This window comes from Saxophila tyrrhenica (assembly GCF_035928015.1).
Source record: "Saxophila tyrrhenica strain CCFEE 5935 chromosome Unknown scaffold_5, whole genome shotgun sequence".
NCBI lineage: Eukaryota > Fungi > Ascomycota > Dothideomycetes > Mycosphaerellales > Extremaceae > Saxophila > Saxophila tyrrhenica.
Genome location: NW_027041737.1, coordinates 1,022,908 through 1,042,811, shown reverse-complemented (window position 1 = coordinate 1,042,811; position 19,904 = coordinate 1,022,908). Strand labels below are relative to the sequence as shown.

Sequence of the window (19,904 nt, the reverse complement as noted above, 5' to 3'; positions counted from 1 at the left end):
GGAATGATACAGCTGTGAAGGTCAGTAGAAGAAGTGAGTCAAGAATGAAGTGAAGTGAAAACAAGGCCTGCCAAGCTCCGCCCCTGTGCCGAGCATGGCAGGTACGACCTACCTTAGCAAGAACAAGCAAAATCTGAACGATGTCTTCACAATGGTTGCTTCAGTCTCAAGGCTAATGCTAAGGTAGACGAGCTTCATTCTACGAAAGCTCAACCTTGCACCCTAAACGTCCGCCCACTTGCTGTCTTCCTCTCCTTTTCCTCCGCCTCTGGCCGTGCTCTTCGCAGCACTTGCAGGAAGTCCGCTGTCCGTCTTCGCATGCGTGAGTGGATGTACGCTTTGCTCGCCTTGATGTGGTAGTGGAAGTAGTCGCGGAAGGTCTGAATGTGAGAGATGACGTCGGGTTGCCGTTGAGGCGTCAGGTGGCGAGGGAAGAGTACTGTCCGGCTGTTAGCATGGCGGTTGCTTGCAAGTGCCTGATTCAGGAGTCGTACCAAACGTGATGTATCCAATCTCGCCCTTCCCTTGCTGAAGCCCAGGCTGGCCTTGCAACTCAAGCGGCGGGTCGTTTCGGAACATGACCTGTGGTGCGTTCTGTATCGCTCTTCTCCTCGCATCCACGAACTCCTGCAAGAAGATCTTCCCAAACACTCTATCGGTCTCTTCCCTGAACACTGTCGAGAAGATCACCGTCACTCGGTCGTGGCTGGCCTTGATATAGATCGCTTCCTCATCCCGGTAGTGGATCGCCCGCACCTCTCCACCCTCCTTCACACCCTGCGGTGCAGTCTCGATTGACAAGCCACGCATCTGCTCTGCCAGTTGGCCGTACTCCTGGAAAGCCTGTTCGAAAGGGGCTGCCATTGCATTGCGCTTCATCAAGCTGATCCGTTTGACCAGATCATCCCGCTCTTCTTGCGATCCGGGCAGATTCTCCAGATCCACTTGCACGCTGAAGTCGTACCCTTGCTCTGGCTCAATGATATAAGGGCCATACTCGCGCTCGAGCACCTGTTGAGCGCCGTACTTGAGAAGTTCCGGGTAGCATTTGACCGATATGCTGACGACGATTTGGGTCTTGGTGTTTGGTGTGGAGATGTGGAAGGTTACGTTGTCGAAGTCTGAGACTACTTGATCGATTGAAGAGGGCGCTGCACTGTATGTCGGATCAGTCTTACCATCCAATGGCCGGGCTATACAACACATACTCAGGCGCAAACCGGTCCCGCAGCAGGCTCTCGATGAGGACATTCTGGTAGTCGAGGAGCAGCATGGTGGGGAGTAGAAGTGGATGCGTTGGCAGGTGTAACTAAAGGCAGAGTCCCCAAATGCAGGTGTCGAACACGAACAACAGATGTCGCTGTTGATACCTCCTACGACTGCCTGCGATGCTTTCTGAACACACGCAATCGCAGCTTCGAGGTGGGATGCGGCTCTGCGGTTCTTCCCGCTAGCGCTTTTCGAAGTGTGGGGGAGCGGCATTCGACATCGAAAAAGTTCAAGATCAGAGGCTGGCTTGAACTGCAACAATGGTGCGCTCTTACAGGTGAGCAAGTGGATTCCAGAATGCTGTCAGCCCAGTCGCTAATGTACACAGGAAGTACGAGCCCACTCAAACGTTCGGCACAGTCTGCACAGCGTCCTCGAACTGCATTTGGACGCCATCCGAGCCCTTTGCGACCACTGCACGATCGACGGGCGCAGGGAGGGCATATGTCGGCGCGAACGAAGCTGTGCTCGGCTGGGACATCAAGACTGGAGAGCTGTTGTCGAGATGGCATGATACGGACAACCGGAGCGAGGTGACATGTCTCTCCCAATGCGCCGCACAACCCGATCTGTTTGCCGCCGGATACAGTGATGGCGCAATACGAATATGGGATGCTCTGTCTGGCCAGGTCGTAGTCACCTTCAACGGCCACCGAAGCGCTGTCATGCACATCAGGTTCGACGGAGAAGGATCAAGACTGGCCAGCGGAAGTCGAGATACGGACATCATTGTCTGGAACCTGCTGAGTGAACAGGCAGAGTTCCGGCTGAGAGGGCACAAGGACTTAATTACTGGCCTGGAGTTCTTGAGGACGAGAGTTGGGCCAAGTAGGCAAAGTCCGCACACCGACGAGGCAATCGATGTAGGCCAGAGCGAGAGTGAGGAAGAGCACGAGGAGCAGTATCTCGTCTCCACCTCGAAGGATGCATTAATCAAGCTTTGGGACTTGCGAAGTCCTCACTGTATGGAGACGCACGTCGCACAGACAAATGGAGAATGCTGGGCGCTCGGCTTAAGTCCCGATTGCAATGGGTGTATTACTGCTGGTAACGATGGCGAGCTCAAGGTCTGGCGTTTGGACCTTGACGAACTCTCCGATCGTAGTACACGATCTGGCGCTGTGAATGGCAAAAAGCGCGAGGATGTATTGCAAACCCGAGGTATTTTGCGACGACAGGGCGGCGATCGAACAACGGGGGTGACATTCCATCCAAAGCAGGACTACATTGCCGTCCATGGCTCTGAAAGTTCTGTTGAACTGTGGCGCATTCGAGGATCGGACGAGGTTCATCGACACATGCAGCGAAAACGTCGCAGGCGGCGAGAAAAGGCTGCTACTGCCGGGGAGGCACCGAAAGCTGAAGCGGAAGAGTGGCTCGGTGAGCCTGAAGTGAGCGACATATTCGTTTCTCATGTCATCGTACGAACCGGTGGCAAACTGGGGTCGGTCGACTGGGTCTCGGGAAAGGGTAGTAAGGCAATCCAGCTGCTGGTGGCCACCAGCAACAATCAGATCGAGACATATTCGGTGACATCGCACCGCCAACAACAGAAGACGGCCACCAGGGAACAGCCAGATTACAACCGAGCACTGTCAGTCGAAGTACCAGGTCACAGAGCTGCTGTACGTACCTTGGCTCTCAGCTCCGACGATCGAATGCTGCTTAGTGCCTCGAACAAGCAACTAAAGATCTGGAACACCAAGACTCGCTCATGTCTGCGGACTTTGGAGTGTGGTCAAGCCTTGTGCTCTACCTTTCTTCCCGGTGACCGGATAGTGCTCGTCGGCACAAAGGAAGGCGACTTGGAGATGTGGGACATCAGCACAAGCAGCCTCATCGAACGACTAAAAGCACATGATGGCGCGGTCTGGACACTAGCTGTGCACCCGGACGGCAAAAGCATCGTCACCGGGTCTGCAGACAAGAGCGCCAAGTTTTGGCGGTTTGATGTGGTTGAGGAAGAGATACCAGGCACTAGAAGGACGACCCAACGGCTCCAGCTCAAGCAGACGAGACAACTCAAAGTGTCTGACGAGATACTCAGTGTCGGCTTTTCGTCGGATGAAAGGCTTCTTGCTCTCAGCACGCTTGACAACACAGTCAAGATCTTCTTCGTCGACTCACTTAAGCTCTTCCTCACGCTCTACGGCCACAAGCTGCCGGTTCTCAACCTCAGCATAAGCAGCGATAGCAAACTCATCACCACCTGCTCAGCCGACAAGAATGTCCGTATTTGGGGCCTCGACTTTGGCGACTGCCACAAAGCATTTTTCGCGCACAACGACTCTGTCATGGCTGTCTCGTTCATCCCTCATCCGATCGAGCAGGACGAGAAGCACATCTTATTCTCCGCCTCGAAGGATGGGGTTGTGAAGACATGGGACGGTGACAAGTTCGAACAGATCCAGCGACTAGGTGGCCACCATGGCGAGATCTGGGCGCTGGTCGTGAGTAGGACTGGCGAGATGGTTATCAGCGCTGGCAACGACAAGAGCATTCGCTTCTGGGAGGTGGGTGACGACCTCGTGTTCCTCGAGGAAGAGCGCGAGCGCGAATTGGAAGAGGTCTACGAAGGCACCCTTGCGCAGAACCTCGACCGCGACTTTCGTGACGAGGAGCAAGATGATGAAGAGGTGGCCGCAGCCAGCAAACAGACCATCGCCACCCTCACCCACGGCGAGAAAGTCATGGAGGCACTCGAGCTCAGCATTGAAGACCTCCGCCTGATGCAGACGTATGAGCGGGAGAAGGCGAAGAACCCTCGCCTCGCCGTCCCGCAGCGCAATCCGCAGTTCCTCGCACTGGGCAATATCTCCGCGCAGCAGTACGTTCTCAACACGCTGCAGAAGATTCCAACACCAGCTCTCAACGACGCTCTCCTCGTCATTCCTTTCAGTACTCTTCCGACACTCTTCACCTTCCTTGCGCTCTTCCTGCGGCAGCGCATGATGCCTGAGCTGACCTGGCGAATCACTTACTTCCTGCTGCAGGTGCATATGCGGCAGATTGTGGCGAGTCGGCAGTTGAAGCCGCTGCTAGAAGAGATTCTGGAGGCGTATGAGGTGTGGCAGGAGGAGCAGAGGAGGGTTGTTGGGTTCAATCTGGCCGGGTTGGGGATTATGAGCAGGGAGGCGAGGGATAGTGAGAAGAGTGGCTACATTGATGAGGTGGACGAGGTTGAGGAGGATATCGGAAAGGGGAAGCGGAAGAGGGCTTTTGGTAGTCTTGCTTGAGCGTGCAAACATCTGCGGACTCCCAGGGCTGTTCATGCTGTTCGTATAATACATACTGTAACTTGTGCCATGCATATCCTGATGTTCAAGCTTTCCTGGCCCTGCGAACACCTCATGCTTCTCTTTCCTGGTCGTACATCATCTCCAATATTCGTGCTTCAACTCATAGGACCGCTGTTCACGTTGATGCCCGGCAGCACTCCCCCGAACCCACCAGTCGACCCAAAGCCACCGGCTCCTCGTACTGTCTCCTCGAGCTTATCCACAACCATGACGTCCGGCGTCCAGATCTATCATCCAGTTAGCCTTGAACCAGCCTCTTCTCAAGTGGACTAAAACTCACCCTCTCGACGATCAACTGCGCAATGCGATCCCCCTCGCCCAACTGAAACTCCTCCCCACTTAGATTGAATAGCAACACCTTCACCGGCCCCCGATAATCCGCATCAATCACTCCTGCACCAGTATGGATACTATGCTTACTCGCCAATCCACTCCTCGGTGCGACCCTCCCGTACGACATGGCCGGCAGAGCGATACTTATGTCCGTCTCCACCAGCACTTTTCCCCACGCTGGCACTGTCGCCGCGCGGGAAGCGTAGAGATCATAACCGGCTGCGAAAGCTGAAGAGCGGGTGGGCGGTTTGGCGGTGGGGGAGAGGAGCTGGACTTGGAGAGGCGGTGGGGGGAGGGAGGTGGCCATAGGAGGCATTGAGGGGTGGGGGATCGAGGGGAGGGGTTGCGTGGACATTGGGTTGACGGTGGAGGCAGTGTCGGGGGTGGGCGTGGGTTGGTCGTCGTTGAGGATGGCTGCGAACAAGTCAATGGTTGTTTTGGGGAGGGAGGACGGAGACGTACAGGCGACGGTGAGGTTGGGGGCGGGTTCGGTGTACTTGGTGCGCTTTGGGTCGGGGGAGGCGGGGAGGCTTGGGATGTCGTGGTCGGGTTGTGGTGTTGCTTCGTCGGCCATGGTTTTAGTTGGGAGTCATGGTCGTTGTCCTTGCGTGGAGAAACAAGCGAACACTCAACGCGTAGGCGCGTGTACCGGGTATCACGTGTCCAAGCTAAGCCAGCCGGGCTGAACTGCAATGGAGTCGGAGAAACTCACCAAGCTGGAAGCCCGGCCCGGCCCAAACAAGATCTGTGCACGTGATTGCGGGGAAACTGGTTCTGCACCTCACTCCACTTGGTTGTCTCTGTATGGCATCTACACCCGCAGTCTTCCACGCTACGGCATCATCAGAAGTCCAGCAACATCTCGTCATCGTCCGCTCTCTTTTGCTCATCCTTCGCGAGTTGCTCACTCTCCGTCAACAGCATCTCGTCATCTTCGTCCACGAACTTCGGTTCCACTGCCGTCCCGAGGTCTACCCACACGTTGGTCGTAAGGTCGTACTCCTGCAACAAGCCCTCCTCCTCGTCTGTGTTCCTCGAGTCGAGACGCCTGGTCACCTTCTTCTTCCTCTTGTCCGTCCTCTCTACCGCTTTGCTCTTCTCTTGACCTGCGACTGCGACTCCTGGCTGATCAGCGCTCGATGTCTCCGCCAAACCCTCACGCCCCGATGCCTCCAAGTCGCGACGCCTTAGTGCCTCCTTCACAAACTCAGCCTGCCAGACGATCACCTCTTCGCCCTCATCATCCGCTTCGCCCACCTCGCCCTCCGCACCGGCTTCACCCTCTACTGCTCCGGACTCTGGCTGCCAGTCTTGGGCTTGCTGCAGGACGTCTTCGCAGTTTGCAAGCAGTTGTGTCTCGACTCGTCCGGCCTATCGGGAGCAAGTCAGCATGCAATAAACAAGGATGTTGGTCCTTACGCCTACCCTATCCCCAACGATATCCATAATAAGCTTCGCAACACGAACGGCTTCTTGGGCGTGTTGGAGAGCTTCTGCCGGCTCGTCGGAGGTACAAGTCAGAATCACGCCGGCTCGCGCCCGGAGGAGGAGTGGTAGGTCGGCGTGGGAGAGGAGCTCGCGCGCGGTCTCGTTGGCATGCAGGTAGTTCGCCTCGCCGTCGCTACGATACTTCTCCCACATGCTGTTGTCGAGCGCATAAAAGAAATCCAGGAGGTTCGCGTCTGCGTTCGTCTGCATGGCTGAGGATCTGATCGGGGGCGGTTGAGAGGTAGGCAAAGTTGAGCTTCCTAAGGTAGGGCAAGTGATGGGACAACTGCGAGAAGGAAAAACTCTCCTTGAGCGCCTTTTCGAATTTCATTGATCTCGTTTTCTTTCCCGAAACAACCTTTGTTTGCTACAGAAGTTCGCGGCGCAAATAGGCCAATGAACGGCCCAATGAACGGGCCAATGAACGGGCCGTCCCATTAAAATTGACCCACTTCAAGTGAATGCAGAGCGCTCTGCATGACTTGTCCGAGGAGTCGGTTCATTTCACGCCTGCAAGCCTCAAATATCGTTCCAGTCGAAGCAAGAGAACACGGTTAATCTCATGAAAGGTGCTGTCAGCCTCTTGAACAATCTTCTTCGTTCTGGGTGCCTGCATACGAGGGGTTCTTTACCTGGCCGGCGGTACGAGCACGTGCCTTCAGGAACAAACGTGCAAGCGAGAAGGTTCTGCACGTGAATTGGCTGCAAACGCTACCTCTAGCACCTCCTGCCGGCACACAGCATCACGTTCCCGGACACGAACTGCAGATCACCTTTTACTCTTCGCCTGCACCACGTCAAGAATTTCGGACACCCACCACAACTTCGAACAGACTTCCCACCTACCATCGATGGCGGCCGCAGCCCTAAAGGGAACGATGCCGTCACGGGATCAACCAGCGTCCGCGTTGTCGCCTTCAGGACCAGCTGCTGCCGATCCACTCCTCAAGCAAGTGGTCGTCTGTGGCCTAGCTGCGTCCAAGAGCAAGCGTGGCAGAGGAACATACGAGCTTGTTCGCATTCTCTTCGACCCGGCAGCTTCCAGCAATCTGTGTAGTGTGGAGTTGGACAAGAAGTTGCGTAACGACCGGCGCAGCGGCCGTTCCTCTAACATAGTGGTGGATCTCAATGGTTATGTCAGCACAGTTCAGTGTCGCGTAGCCAAAATCCAGTACGACCTTATTATTGGGACGGATTGGAGGCAGGAGAATGGCCTGACTGCTAGCCGCATTACTCGCACTCTTACCGTCGGCGGCTCTACTATGCTACGCTACGAGGCCGAAGGACTTCGCACACCCGACAACATCTGGCCATTGCAAGTGGCTTTCGTGCTTGCTCCGCTTCACAAGCGCGGCAAGGCTGGCTGTACAACCGCTCTGCGCGACGACGCCTTCGCACTGAAAATCGCCCTTTTACTTGCCCCGCTCCGCATCAAGACCGATCGTACAAGCTGCAGGCTATGGAGCAGTAGGGCCGGTATCAAGCAACATGCTCCCAAGACGGGTGAGAAGCGTCCTGCCGGGGAACCGCCATCGTCGTCTCGGGCTCCTCAGAGGGCTCGGAAAGCAGAAGGGCCTATGGACAAAGGGAAGGGGAAGAGTGTTTCAGGAGGGGCTGGCGAGCCGGGCGATGACGGTTCGGATGACGATGACGATGATGACGAGAATGATCCTGGGAAGAAGAAGCCGCCGGGGAATGGACCCGAGAAGGTGAAGAAGAAGGGTAGGCAGGGTGTACAGCGACCGACAGCCCCCGTAGGTGATAGGGGTATGGGGTCTACTGCGCCAAGGACAGAGGTCAGTTATCACGATTCGTACTACACCACCCGTCGTGTGCTAACCTACGCCAGGCCGACGAAGAAGTCGCCAAGCTCGTTTCACTGCTACTGCAGTCGACAGATCCGCATCTCAAAAACACTCGGCGCATTGCGAAGCTGATGGATGGTTTAACACTCCGCGACACCACAACGCCGATGCCTCCGCCAGCGACCCCTTCGCGTACTCCTCAGCAGTCGAGAGCACCGGCGCAGCCTTCTCATCCGACCGTCGCTGTACCATCCGCTCTCCCATACACCAGTCCTGCGCCATCAGGTCAACCTCTTGCTGCTCCTACACCAACCCAGCCTTCTTCCGCCGGTCCTACAATGGCCCAACAACCCTTCTCCGATCCTGCGATAACACAACCTTCCTCTGCAGTCGTTGATTCGTCAGCCCAGGTACAATTTCGAGCGAAGGTGTTCAACGCACAGCCGGTACCTGGACGGAATGTGCAGCTTGCGCAGGTCTCGCACTTCAAGTCAAGCTGGATGCTGGAGTTTGCGGACATAGGTATGTTGCACTCATCTAGCGAGCTCGCAGAATTTGTTCGCCTCTATTGGGACACATGCTAATGTTTCTGTTCGCACTTTAGGTACTACAAAAGTGTTCTTTAGCGAATCGGCATCACAGCAAGGTTCGGCAGGACAGCCGATGTCCCATCCACAACAGGGCATCGCCTCCGTTGGCTTCACCTCCAGCCGCCACCCCATTCCGTTCTCCGTTCTATCTCAGAATACACCTACAACCACAGTTCGCGACGTTGCAGGTCGCATTGCCACATGCTTCAACAACTGGCCCTGGGAGCTGGACTATGGCAAGTCCGACGCGCGGAAAGTTGTCAACTTATGGATCAGTCGCGCTCTCATGGAAGTTGTAAAACGCGATTCAGAGGCGGTTGAATGCAAGCTCAACGCAGCTGGAACAGCATTTTCAACCGATATCCACTACGTTGATAAAGCGACCGGCAAGCTGGACAGTGTGACAGCGATTGCATCGATTGTCGGTTACGAAACGGACCAGATCGAAGTTCCGAAACCACCGTCGCGGCAAGGCACCAGGCAGGCCGTCGAGCAAGCGGGTATGCAGGCCCCAATGAACGAGCGGGAGGCTCGGAAAGCGCAGAAGGCTAAAGATGTGCTGAGATGGCTGGCGTTCAACTTTTCTGGAATGTTTGGCACCCGCGCTCGTGTGGAAGAGTTGATTCGCACGTACAAATCGAAGCTGCAGGTGTCTCAAGGCCAAAAGGAGCTTCAAAGGCTCATAGCGAAGCAGCAGGAGGCGCAGAGAGGTGACAAAGCATCAACGAAGACCAGCTCTGGTGGAAGCCACCGCGCAAAGACGGCTGGCTCTGGTATTACTCGTCGTGGGACTACCAAGAATCCACACAAAGCTGGGAACTCTAAGCTCTTCAACTTGGGCAGGTGGAAAGGGGGTGGCACGGTCAATGCAGTGAGAGCGCCGTCAGCTGTCCTCAAGACTCTTGGATTGAAGACTCTCAACCTCTACATTTACTCCATCAACGCTGCGAGGGTGACTCCAGTGCTCGACACCCTGATGCAGTTCTACCACAGCGGGGCAGACGTTCGGCGAGTGTGGATTGAAGGCGCCAGGATTGCGGACGAGGTCAATCTTGCAATCAGCGCAGGGATCCCTCCCAGCTCACAATGCGATTGCGACAACACTGCTGCCATCTCCGAGATGCATCCATGCGAAGGGTGTGCGGAGGAAACGCTGTGCTTCAAGCGCGAGTTCGACTGGGCCGGCCGTCTGGTGTGTCCGGCGTGCTACGACCGTAGCAAAACAGTGGCAACGCGTCGCAAGATGACAGATCCAAGACTTGTCCATTGCAGGGTGGCAGAGTCACTCCTCTTGAGCTTCCGCAACGAGTGTCGAACGCGCGGCATCGACTGGGCCTCCCCTGAGAGTGAAGCCATACTCACAAAGGCGACCGATGATGCGAGAAGTCAGTTGGACAAGGATAGCATCACAGAGTACGTGGACCAGTACACCATGCTTTCTCACGATATGGGAGCGGCGAGGGCACCGATCGGCAACAATCCATCCCGTCGTCGATACGTGCCAGACCAACTCACTGTTGACGCTGTCTTCCCTGAAGGAGACGAGGAGAATCACGGCTTGAAGCACTCAGCGGGCAATGTCGAGATTACATCTGTGACATGCAACCAGGCAAAATGGATCCATCTTCCTGGTGTGTTGCACGTCATCGGAGAGTATCTACGATCTTCTCGCGATTCCACCGCAAGGAAGAAGCTGCTTAAGGCCCTCATGTCGCTCACGCAAGCAAGGCTGAAGCACAAGTACCTCCGCGGGGATTCTGAACGCACGAGATTTCGCAAGTGTATGGCTGAGATGATGCGAGGCGAGACTGTGCCGGGTGTGCATGGACCTTGGGAGGCTCACAGCCAAACCTTCACGGCTCACCGCGCACCAGCACTTTTCGACAAGGATACAGACAACAATCTTTGGGGCGAAGAAACGTACAGCCGCATCCAGAAGTGTGTTTCAAGTACTGCAACGTTCTTCGGGGTGGAAGACAAGCTGTTCAGGTTGCGCGATGACACACTATGGTTTGGAGACCAGCACAGCAACCCGGACCGGCTTGACCGTAACGGTCTATTCACTCTCTTCCGCGAGCGCATTGCAAGGATGCGCCTGGAATGCAACAGGAAGTGGGTGACCAAGGACGACGAGGAGACGCTCTGCAACGAGACCATGTTCCAGATGTGCGCTTCGATGACTGAGAAGCCTGAGCTGCAGTGGCTAAGGGAGAAGTATGGCGACCGCCTTGGCCTGCCACTTACCACCTTCATCAACTCTCCACTTCGCTTCAGCATTGCTCATAGACTCCACGGCTTTCAAATGACTACCGGCTGGCCAACGTCGCCGTCCGATGTCAGCGAGCGTGTCGATGCTGAGAACAACATACTCATCGAATCGTGGTATGTCAACATTGCTAAGATGGACATGGCAGACGAATACTACGACATGCTGGACCGCATTCTTGGAGCGACCCAGATCAAGACGGCCCGCTACGATCCAGATCATCCGTTCGTAGATGCCGATGAGGTGCGCACGTATGAAGGGGATGAAGACGTCTTCGCCCGCGATGATTATGTGCTGCCGGACTTCAACGACGATGTCGTTGAGGTACGTGAGGGTGAGGTCAATGAGGAAGCGGCTGATGAGGAAGATGGCAGCGACGTTGAGGGTGAGGAGGAGGGCGAGGATGTCGGTGACGAAGAGCAGTGGGCGGTGGGTAACGATGCTGGAATGGGCAACGACTTCGCACAAGACGTTGGTGGCACGACGATTCCGACATCTTCGCACGCGACGAGCAGCCTTCTGCCGCCTCCAGCCGTGCCCGCCGCGCCGTCGCCGTCCAGCGGTACTGGGGCTGACCAGCGCCCGGCTCCGAAGAGGATAAGCATGAGCGAATACACGGCACGCAAGACGGCGGCGGAAGAGGACGGACAGGCTCAGGCGGCGCAGGAGCACGACAGCTCGCGGTCTTCTGTGGCGGGCCTGTCGGCAGTTGGTGGAGATGTTGAAATGCAGGACACTGCGTACGGAGCTGTGCCGCAAGACACGGTGACTGGGTTGCAGCACGGCCAACCGCCTCAGCCGCCGCAACGTCCGGCCGCACCCACCACGCCTGCGACTGGATCACAGCACGCCCAGCCGCAACCGATGGATGAACATGATCGGTGGGTTGCACCAGGCGGTTACCGGCCAGTCTCGCCTGTGTTCGGCCCGCAACAACTTGCGTTCTTGACTCGCGAAGCCCGCGAAATGGTTCAGACCACCTACCCGCAACAGTTTGTCGAGAACGAAGAGGTGACGTTGGGGCTTGCTAAGCTGATCCACGTCGCGAGGAGTGGTGACCAGTATGCATGGAATGCGGCTTATGTGGAACTGATGGAAACTTTGGGGCGTCGTTGAGGGAACGGTTCATGTACCATAGTAGTCGCATCATGAGAGCAGCTGGAACTTTTCTCTGCGACAGATTCAATGGGGTTGATCCTGTAAGATTGTGCAAATACCTTATTAACCAAGATGTTCACACGACGAAGTCGATCCGGCCGGCTGAAATCCACCTCACTTCTCACCTGTACCAATTGAATGCTCCATGACAAGGTCAGTCTAAGGTACTCTCACAGCCACACGTAACTTCTTGACATCACCCTTGCACGAGCCAGCCGTGCTTGATGAGGCGGCGACTCTACCAGTCAAAAGTCGCATTGCTGGCCTCAGCAATGCCGAAAAGCTCCGCTCCAATCAGCGTAGCTGTTCGGCTTTGTCGCTCCTCTTCCTGTCACCCTATTGGCCACCTTGATGACCACGACTAATTGGATCGTGAGCACTAGCGCGCACTTGGAGTATAATACTTTCCAATCCTCCCATACCCTCTCTTCTCCTGCCAGCTCTCGAAAGTCGCCCTTTCCCCCCCTTTGCTCAGAACATTATGCTAACATCTTCACAGTTTGCCTTTTGGCTTAGATCAAGGTATGATCGATCTCCATGCCAAACAGACCGCCGCTAACCCCCCTCAAGTGTAGTATCTGTTCTTTTCAGTTTAATCGTAAGCAGCCCTCTTTCTCCTTACACAACCTCAACTAACCTTCCTCACAGTCTGAAACGAGTCTACGGACTCATTCAAGATTATTCTTATTTTTGCAACCCGTCGCCGCACCTCTGGGCTTGCTCATGTGCAGCGGCACCGTGCCCTTGGTATCGCACTACTTCCTTGCGACGCGAACACATCTTTTCATCAGTTTTTGAGCCTCTCGCTCGACTCTGGAGAGAAGTATCTGGTCTTGTGAACTGACATCCTCGTGACGCAGCCAGAAATGGAGAGGAGTGTCTGGTCGTGTAAAGATGCCGACATGATTGTGAAGGTGCCGGTGATGTTCTCGATGCTGGTGGTAAGGTGTTTGCAGAATCTTCATTAAACTCCTGACTTGGAATTGCATGAGCTGACAGTGACCGCAGGCTTCACGAACGCTGTGTTGAGGAAATACAGAGACACACCGACCTCTGCTGCTTGGATAATGTGAATCCAGCATCTCACACCTCATGGGTGGATGTCAAGAACGGAGACTGAGCGATGTGGCGGCCATGCTTCACGACCACAACTCCAGTCAAAGCACGATTACTCCCAGCGATGCGAGGCTCCCTACCGCACGCCAGTACTACGGAGATAGCCTTCGTTCGACGACATCACCCTCCGCGACACGCCCTCATCACTGCCGTGCCTCACTCGGACTGGCCAGTGTGCTCATGACACCTGAGACATGCATTGCGAGTCCTGTCTACAACATCACGGTGGTGAGATTGGACAGGTCAAATGAGTTGGTTCGAGAAGTTTAGAACAAAGGCTAATACTCGATGGATCAAAGCAGTGAAGTACGAATGTCTTTGTTCGGCCACGCGACCTTCCAGAAGCCTCAAATGAGACAGTCGCTCATCTCCAGAGACACAAAGAATGCTTATAAGGTGACAGTACGAACATTGATCTAGCAGCCTCATCCACCACTCTCACCACCACACCACACTACAAGCAGCCGCACCGTCCTACGCCGGCCGCAGGAACACACCAGTCCCTACCACACACAGGAACATCAGCACAATGGCCCCCAGCACCCGCCGCAACAGCGTCCTCGCAAAGAAGATCGCGACCCTCCAGCTGCGCCTCGCACCCCTCGTGCCACTCCCTTCAGGCCCACCACATCCAGCGTTTCCCAAGACACTCATGGCCTTCCACCTCCTCACCGAAGACGAGCTCGACAGCATAGCACACTACTACCACCAAAGCACACCCAGCATCTGGTCCAACCACTACCCGAGCAACATGAACTGGGACAAAGAATTTCTCGCCAAGCCTCCACCACCACCACCGTCACCTACCTCGCCACAGTCAGGAGGAGTCGAGAAATCACGCCGCCACAGCAGACGTCTGAGCCAGCAAGAGCAAGCCTGGATCGAGGATCTGATGAAGACGGTGGAAGATCTGCAGAACCCGATCGTGCAGTCGCAGCCTGAGGGTTCTGCGGCGGCGAGCAATCAGTATGCGGGCTTGACGGACAAGGAGCGGATACGGATCAAGAGGCGCAAGGTTGGGAAGTTCATTGGATTGGTGGGTATGGAGACGCCGGTGGAGGAGATTGCGGGCAGGATTCAGGCGAGTCTGGATCGTGCGGTGGAGAGGAGCAGGGAAGAGTTGAGGAGGAATGAGGAGGTGATGCTGAGGAGGCGGAAGGCGGCTTGAGAGGGGTGAGAGGTATCGGCAGTGTATCATAAGCATACGTTGCGTTTGCACATTGAGGAGTTGACTTTGTACATCAGCGAGGAGCATGTCTGTTGTGGTCACATATCTGGCTTGAGTTTGTACATACACGGTTGCTATTACTCATTCTGGCCACTTTTGATTCAGTATCTCATGCTCATTGTACCCTTCGTTGCGTGCTTGAATCTTCATGCTCTCCAACACTCTCCCCTTGACGTTCTTGTCACGTATTTCGGTACCAACGAATGCAGCATATGTGCTTTCGAAGTTGAGCGTCTTTAGAACTTGCCACATCTTGATCAGCTCAGACGGTGGCAAAGGGATCATGTTCGGGATGGACCACATGAAGGCGTAGCTGATGGTGCCTGGTTGGCGGTCGACGTGGTAGTAGGCGGACTGATACAGCTGTCAGCGCCAGACATGAGAGTTGTAGGCAAGAACATACAGGCGTAGTGACCATAGTGTCAGCAATGAACAACTTCTTCTCCCACGCCAGCACCAGACTACCAGGAAAGTGGCCACCAGGTTTCGCAGCCACCACACCACCCATCCCTTCGACCGTCTCCCGATCCCCTTCGATCAGCTTCCTCCTGCCCTCCCGATCCTCCCGACAACACCACTCAACATCCTCCTTCGCCAGATACACCGGACATCCAAATGCCCCCGCCCAGTCCAGATGCGTCGTGTAATAATGCGGATGGCTGATCACGATCACTTTCAGCCCTCCCATCCCCTTGATCCGCTCCACAGTCTCATCATCGAGCAGCGCGATGCAGTCCCAGAGGACGTTTCCGGAAGAGGTCTGGAGCAGGATGCAGCGCTGGCCGATCCCGAACTTCGGCTCGGTGGATATGCTCCAGATCCGTGAGTCGACAGTGTCTTGGGTCCAGGTGTTCTTGTGAGAAGATTGGAGGTCACTGAGGGTTGTCCAGGATTGGCCAGCGGCCGGGACGAATTGGCGGGGATCCTGTGGGCAGTGTTAGTTGTGACGAGACGGTCATGGGAAGGGTGGTGTGATGAGGAGTACATCGCAGATACGGCACGATTTGAGGGAGCCAGAGGATGGGAGGTCGAATTGAGTGCCGCACGCTGTGCAGATGGGGAGGTCGGGGTGGCCGACCATCGTTAGGATGTATGGGAACGGCAGGTGGAAGTTGTGATGGAGATATGAGATGAGAAGATCGAAGTGGAAATGGTCAGCGGCAAGGCTGCGTCTTGTGGTGTGTAAGGCGCATCTACATAACACTCAGCGCCTTCGATAACCTTGCTCTTGATGTTGGATGAAGTTGGCTCATGTTGAGCTCAGGTCGACGTCGTCGAGCGGCCGAACATCGGGCAAGCTCTGATGCTCTCGTGTCCCTTCAAGCCCGTCGCCATGCATCAACACGAGTATCTGAGTACTGTGATCGGGGGAGCATTCCTCGAAGTTTTGGCCAGGACGTCTGCAATCCTGTGGCTCATGACAGTGAAGGAAAGAGGCTTTGATCATCAGTGAGGACGGAGGCCTCTCCATTGCGGCGGATGCTCGAGCCTTGCTGCGGTCTTTGCTCTATTCGTGTAAACGACAACGCCATTCGCGTCGTGTCGTGTCCCCTCGGTCATCAACTCCCTCGGGTACGCAAAAATGATGTTGCTCCTCCCTCTCGTCGACCGGAGGTCTCAAGGAAGTCTGTCGACCTGCATGGTCCGACAGCAGGATGCAGCTTTGACGGAGTTCTATGGCCGGGAGCGGAGAGCAGCTCCCTGTGCCGCCTTCTTGGTGGAGCAAGGCGTCTTTAGATGAAAGGTGAGGCACATGTTATGAGATCTCCCAAGCCTTTCTGGACTCGCTGCAGACATGTATGGCTACAGCAAGCATAGAGACAGAAACCGTGGAGACCTTCGCCTTGAGGCATATGGCGAGCATGGATCCTTCGAAGTCTGGCGGCGAGATTGGTAAAAGACTGATCCCTCAGATCATAGATGCTTACGCGGAACATGAGCCTGACAGGATATGGGGCGCTCAGGCGCGTACTGACACAATCTCGGACGGCTTCAACAATATAACGTTCAAGCAGCTGGCTCATCTGGTCAATCACTTCGCCCGGTTTATCCACGAAAAGATTGGACCTGGCCAAGAGTTCGAGAGCATATCCTATATTGGCTCTTCAGACCTTCGTTATTGTCCGTTCGCGTGGGCTGCAGTCAAGTGCGGCTATCAGACGTTGTTGCCTTCTACGCGGAATTCGGAGTCTGGCAACCTGTCGCTTCTGTACAACCTCAATTGCACCAAGTTCTTCTGCTCCTCAGAATGGGTGCCTCAAGTGGAACGATTGAAGCAGACGAAGATGGACCTGCAGATCTTCGAGATCCCATCGATCGAGAACACGCTGGCCAGCCCTACGAAGCATTACCCTTACGACAAGACGTTCGCGGAAGCAGAGAACGATCCGATCATCTGCTGTCACACATCAGGTTCGACAGGCGCTCCCAAGCCAATCCAGTTAACGAATCATTACTTCGCAGCCTATGACAACCATCGCAAGCTTCCTCAGATCAAGGGCAGAGGTCGAAATGTCGACTACGCAACCTTCGACACTCCAGATTGTGCTTACTATTACAATACCTTCCCGCCATTCCATATAGCTGGCATTATTGCACAAGGCACGATTCCGATTCTCTACAGTACGACAGTACTTCTCGGTCCCGTCCATAGGCCTCCCAGCGGCGAGATTTGCAACGACATCCTGAAGCAAGTGAAGATACACTCAATTTACACGCCTCCGACCGTTCTTGAGCAACTACTGTTGGAGCCTGACGGCTTGGGACGAGCCGGTCAGTGCGACTTTATCATCTTCAGCGGCGGGCCTTTAGCACCTTCAACCGGTGATATGGTGGCGAAGGTGACCGACTTAGGACAGTACATTGGATCAACGGAGATCGGCATTATCCCCGGCATTCTTCCCAGTCCGGAGACCTGGAGATTCTTCGAATTCCATCCGACCTTCGGTTGCGAGCTCGAGCATGTCACGGAAGACCAGTACGAACTTGTTGTCCCTCACGACGATGCACTGGACTGGATCCGGCCAGCGCCTTACCGCATTGCACCGAGCAAATGGCGGACGAAAGATCTTTTCAAGCAGCACCACGAGAAGTCGTACGCGTATAGGTTCCATGGGCGGGCTGATGATATTGTCGTGCTTGGTAACGGAGAGAAGTTCAACCCAGTCACCATGGAGGCAATCGTTCAGGGTGCTCCATTCCTCTCCGGCGCGCTGATCGTTGGACAAGGCAAGTTCCAAGCCGCTTTGATCGTAGAGCCTAAGGAGGAGGCGCCACCTGGCGAGTCTCAAGACAAGCTCATTGAAACCATCTGGCCATGGGTGCAGAAAGCGAACGTCGATGGGCCTGCTCATGCTCAGATCTTCAAGTCGAAGGTTTTGGTCACCAGTCCAGACAAACCATTGGTCAGAGCAGGGAAAGGGACGGTCGTACGACAGAAATCTACAGATGCCTACAGTGAGGAAATCGAGGCTCTCTACATTGACAAGCTCGAGGATCCAACTACTATCGAGGGCCTGCCGACGTTGCAACCACCATTCACAGCGGAGAAGCTTACCGCATTCATATGTGCCTATCTCAGCACTCTGCTCTCCTGGGAGATTAAGCCGCATGATGATGTCTTCGTTCTTGGCATGGACTCACTACAAACGAACCAAGTGGTCAACGGGCTGAAGAGCCGGCTCCATTCCCAGGCAGACATCTCATTCCTCTCGCCCAAGGCTGTCTATCACCATCCGACTCCGGCGTCACTCGCACAATTCTGCTGTGATTCTTTGAGCGCAAATCGCATGGAAGATGGTGCGGTCGATCTGGAAGCGGAGCGGGTGAAGCGCATGGAAGAGATGGTTCTCCGACATACCAAGAATCTGCCACGTCCTCTGGCAGACCGCGCTGCTCCGAAAGCTACACGCACTTCTCCAAGAAGGAAGAAGGCACGGACTGACGCTGGCGTGACAAACGGTATCAATGGCGCGCTGAGTGGCCCTATCACTGTGGCACTTACGGGCTCTACCGGTACTCTGGGCACCAATTTGCTGCAAGAGCTCCTGGAAGACGAGGCGGTATCCAAGGTCTACTGCCTAGACAGGTCAGCTGAGGCCGAGCGGCGTCACAAGAAGAGTTTTGCTGATCGCGGGATATCTCAGCTGCTTGACAACTCAAAGGCGGCTTTTCTGAAAATCTCGTTCGGGCCGTCCAACTTTGGCCTGGAAGATCCTGCGTTCAAGACACTTGTGTCAGAGGTGGATGTCATCATTCACAACGCCTGGAAGGTCGACTTCAACCATCAGCTGGAGTCATTCGAGGCAGAGCACATACGCAGCGTTAGGAACTTCGTCGACTGGGGGCATCAAAGTCCGAAGCACCCTCGCATACTGTTTGTGTCGTCGCTCTCATCTGTCAGCCAGTGGCCAGTCCATCATACGGGGCCTGTCCCGGAGACAGCGATGGAAGACTATCACGTGGCGCAAACTCTGGGTTACGGGGAGTCGAAACATGTCGCTGAGCGCATTCTGCAAAATGCAGCAATGCAGTCCAACGTTAATGTCGGCATACTGAGAGTCGGGCAGATTGCAGGGTCGACTAGAGCAGATGGCACGATCTGGAACCCTGCAGAGTACTTGCCGTCTCTTATCCAGACCTCATTGGCGCTCGGTCGCGTTCCTGAGACTCTTCCCGGCGTAATCGACTGGATTCCTGTCGACGTCTTGTCCCACATCATCATTGACATTGTCCACGGCACTCGAGGGACAGACAAGCTGCAAGTGTTCAATCTAGTGAACCCACGAACTACCTCTTGGGATCATCTGCTTCCAGCGATGCAGAAGTACCGCGCATCGTCGGACACACCGCTTCTTCCTATCTCGTTCGCGGATTGGACGAAACTACTTCATCGCGTCGACGTAAACAACAAGCAGGAGCTTGCCGCCATGCCGGCAGCGAAGTTGATAGCATTTTACGAGGGTATGCAGCAGGATGACGACGAGCATGGCGGTCGGCTGTTGTGTGAGACTGCCAATGGGGAGACTTTTAGTAAGACAATGCAGACGCTGCAGCCGGTTGATCGGGAGTTGCTCGAGTTGTGGTTGCAGCAGTGGCAGTTTTGGTAGATCGTCATTCAGCAGATCGGGTATCTCGTGTGCTCCAACCGATGCGACAGCACGCAACCACACCGTGCACATCTATATGTCCTTTCGGACTGCCCCGTGATGATCACATGCAACTATAGTTAGGCCTTGTTCGGGACTTGAGACGCACGGCACAGTTCCCCGCAGCCAGCACCACGAGGAGGCGGAGGCTTCGATGCAGGCGAAGGAGGTTGTTTTGCGCTTCAGTGGGTCTTCTTTCGCTCTT

At 55.2% G+C, this 19,904-nt stretch overlaps 7 protein-coding genes across 7 annotated transcripts; 4 read left to right on the top strand and 3 right to left on the bottom strand.

Moving 5' to 3' along the window:
• Window positions 1-209: 209 nt before the first annotated feature.
• On the bottom strand, window positions 210-1,273 carry ARC35 (Arp complex subunit; the record flags this gene model as incomplete). The annotated part of the gene is made up of 3 exons (XM_064801064.1): window positions 210-439; window positions 495-1,156; window positions 1,209-1,273. 3 exons carry the CDS (start codon window positions 1,271-1,273, stop codon window positions 210-212), a joined length of 957 nt encoding a protein of 318 aa, XP_064661015.1.
• Window positions 1,274-1,529: 256 nt separating this feature from the next.
• On the top strand, window positions 1,530-4,505 carry DIP2_1 (beta transducin; the record flags this gene model as incomplete). The annotated part of the gene is made up of 2 exons (XM_064801063.1): window positions 1,530-1,546; window positions 1,598-4,505. The coding sequence occupies 2 exons, from the start codon at window positions 1,530-1,532 to the stop codon at window positions 4,503-4,505; spliced, it is 2,925 nt and encodes a 974-aa protein (XP_064661014.1).
• A 1,239-nt stretch (window positions 4,506-5,744) lies between these two features.
• On the bottom strand, window positions 5,745-6,599 carry LTR77_003807 (uncharacterized protein; the record flags this gene model as incomplete). Its single annotated transcript, XM_064801062.1, has 2 exons — window positions 5,745-6,272; window positions 6,327-6,599. 2 exons carry the CDS (start codon window positions 6,597-6,599, stop codon window positions 5,745-5,747), a joined length of 801 nt encoding a protein of 266 aa, XP_064661013.1.
• A 641-nt stretch (window positions 6,600-7,240) lies between these two features.
• Window positions 7,241-12,166, top strand: LTR77_003806 (uncharacterized protein; the record flags this gene model as incomplete). The annotated part of the gene is made up of 3 exons (XM_064801061.1): window positions 7,241-8,185; window positions 8,239-8,716; window positions 8,799-12,166. 3 exons carry the CDS (start codon window positions 7,241-7,243, stop codon window positions 12,164-12,166), a joined length of 4,791 nt encoding a protein of 1,596 aa, XP_064661012.1.
• A 1,687-nt stretch (window positions 12,167-13,853) lies between these two features.
• Window positions 13,854-14,492, top strand: LTR77_003805 (uncharacterized protein; the record flags this gene model as incomplete). Its single annotated transcript, XM_064801060.1, has 1 exon — window positions 13,854-14,492. The coding sequence occupies one exon, from the start codon at window positions 13,854-13,856 to the stop codon at window positions 14,490-14,492; it is 639 nt and encodes a 212-aa protein (XP_064661011.1).
• A 141-nt stretch (window positions 14,493-14,633) lies between these two features.
• LTR77_003804 (uncharacterized protein) lies at window positions 14,634-15,633 on the bottom strand (the record flags this gene model as incomplete). Its single annotated transcript, XM_064801059.1, has 3 exons — window positions 14,634-14,906; window positions 14,956-15,477; window positions 15,538-15,633. The coding sequence occupies 3 exons, from the start codon at window positions 15,631-15,633 to the stop codon at window positions 14,634-14,636; spliced, it is 891 nt and encodes a 296-aa protein (XP_064661010.1).
• A 781-nt stretch (window positions 15,634-16,414) lies between these two features.
• LTR77_003803 (uncharacterized protein) lies at window positions 16,415-19,614 on the top strand (the record flags this gene model as incomplete). The annotated part of the gene is given in 2 exon segments (XM_064801058.1): window positions 16,415-19,583; window positions 19,598-19,614. The coding sequence occupies 2 exon segments, from the start codon at window positions 16,415-16,417 to the stop codon at window positions 19,612-19,614; spliced, it is 3,186 nt and encodes a 1,061-aa protein (XP_064661009.1).
• Window positions 19,615-19,904: the final 290 nt, after the last annotated feature.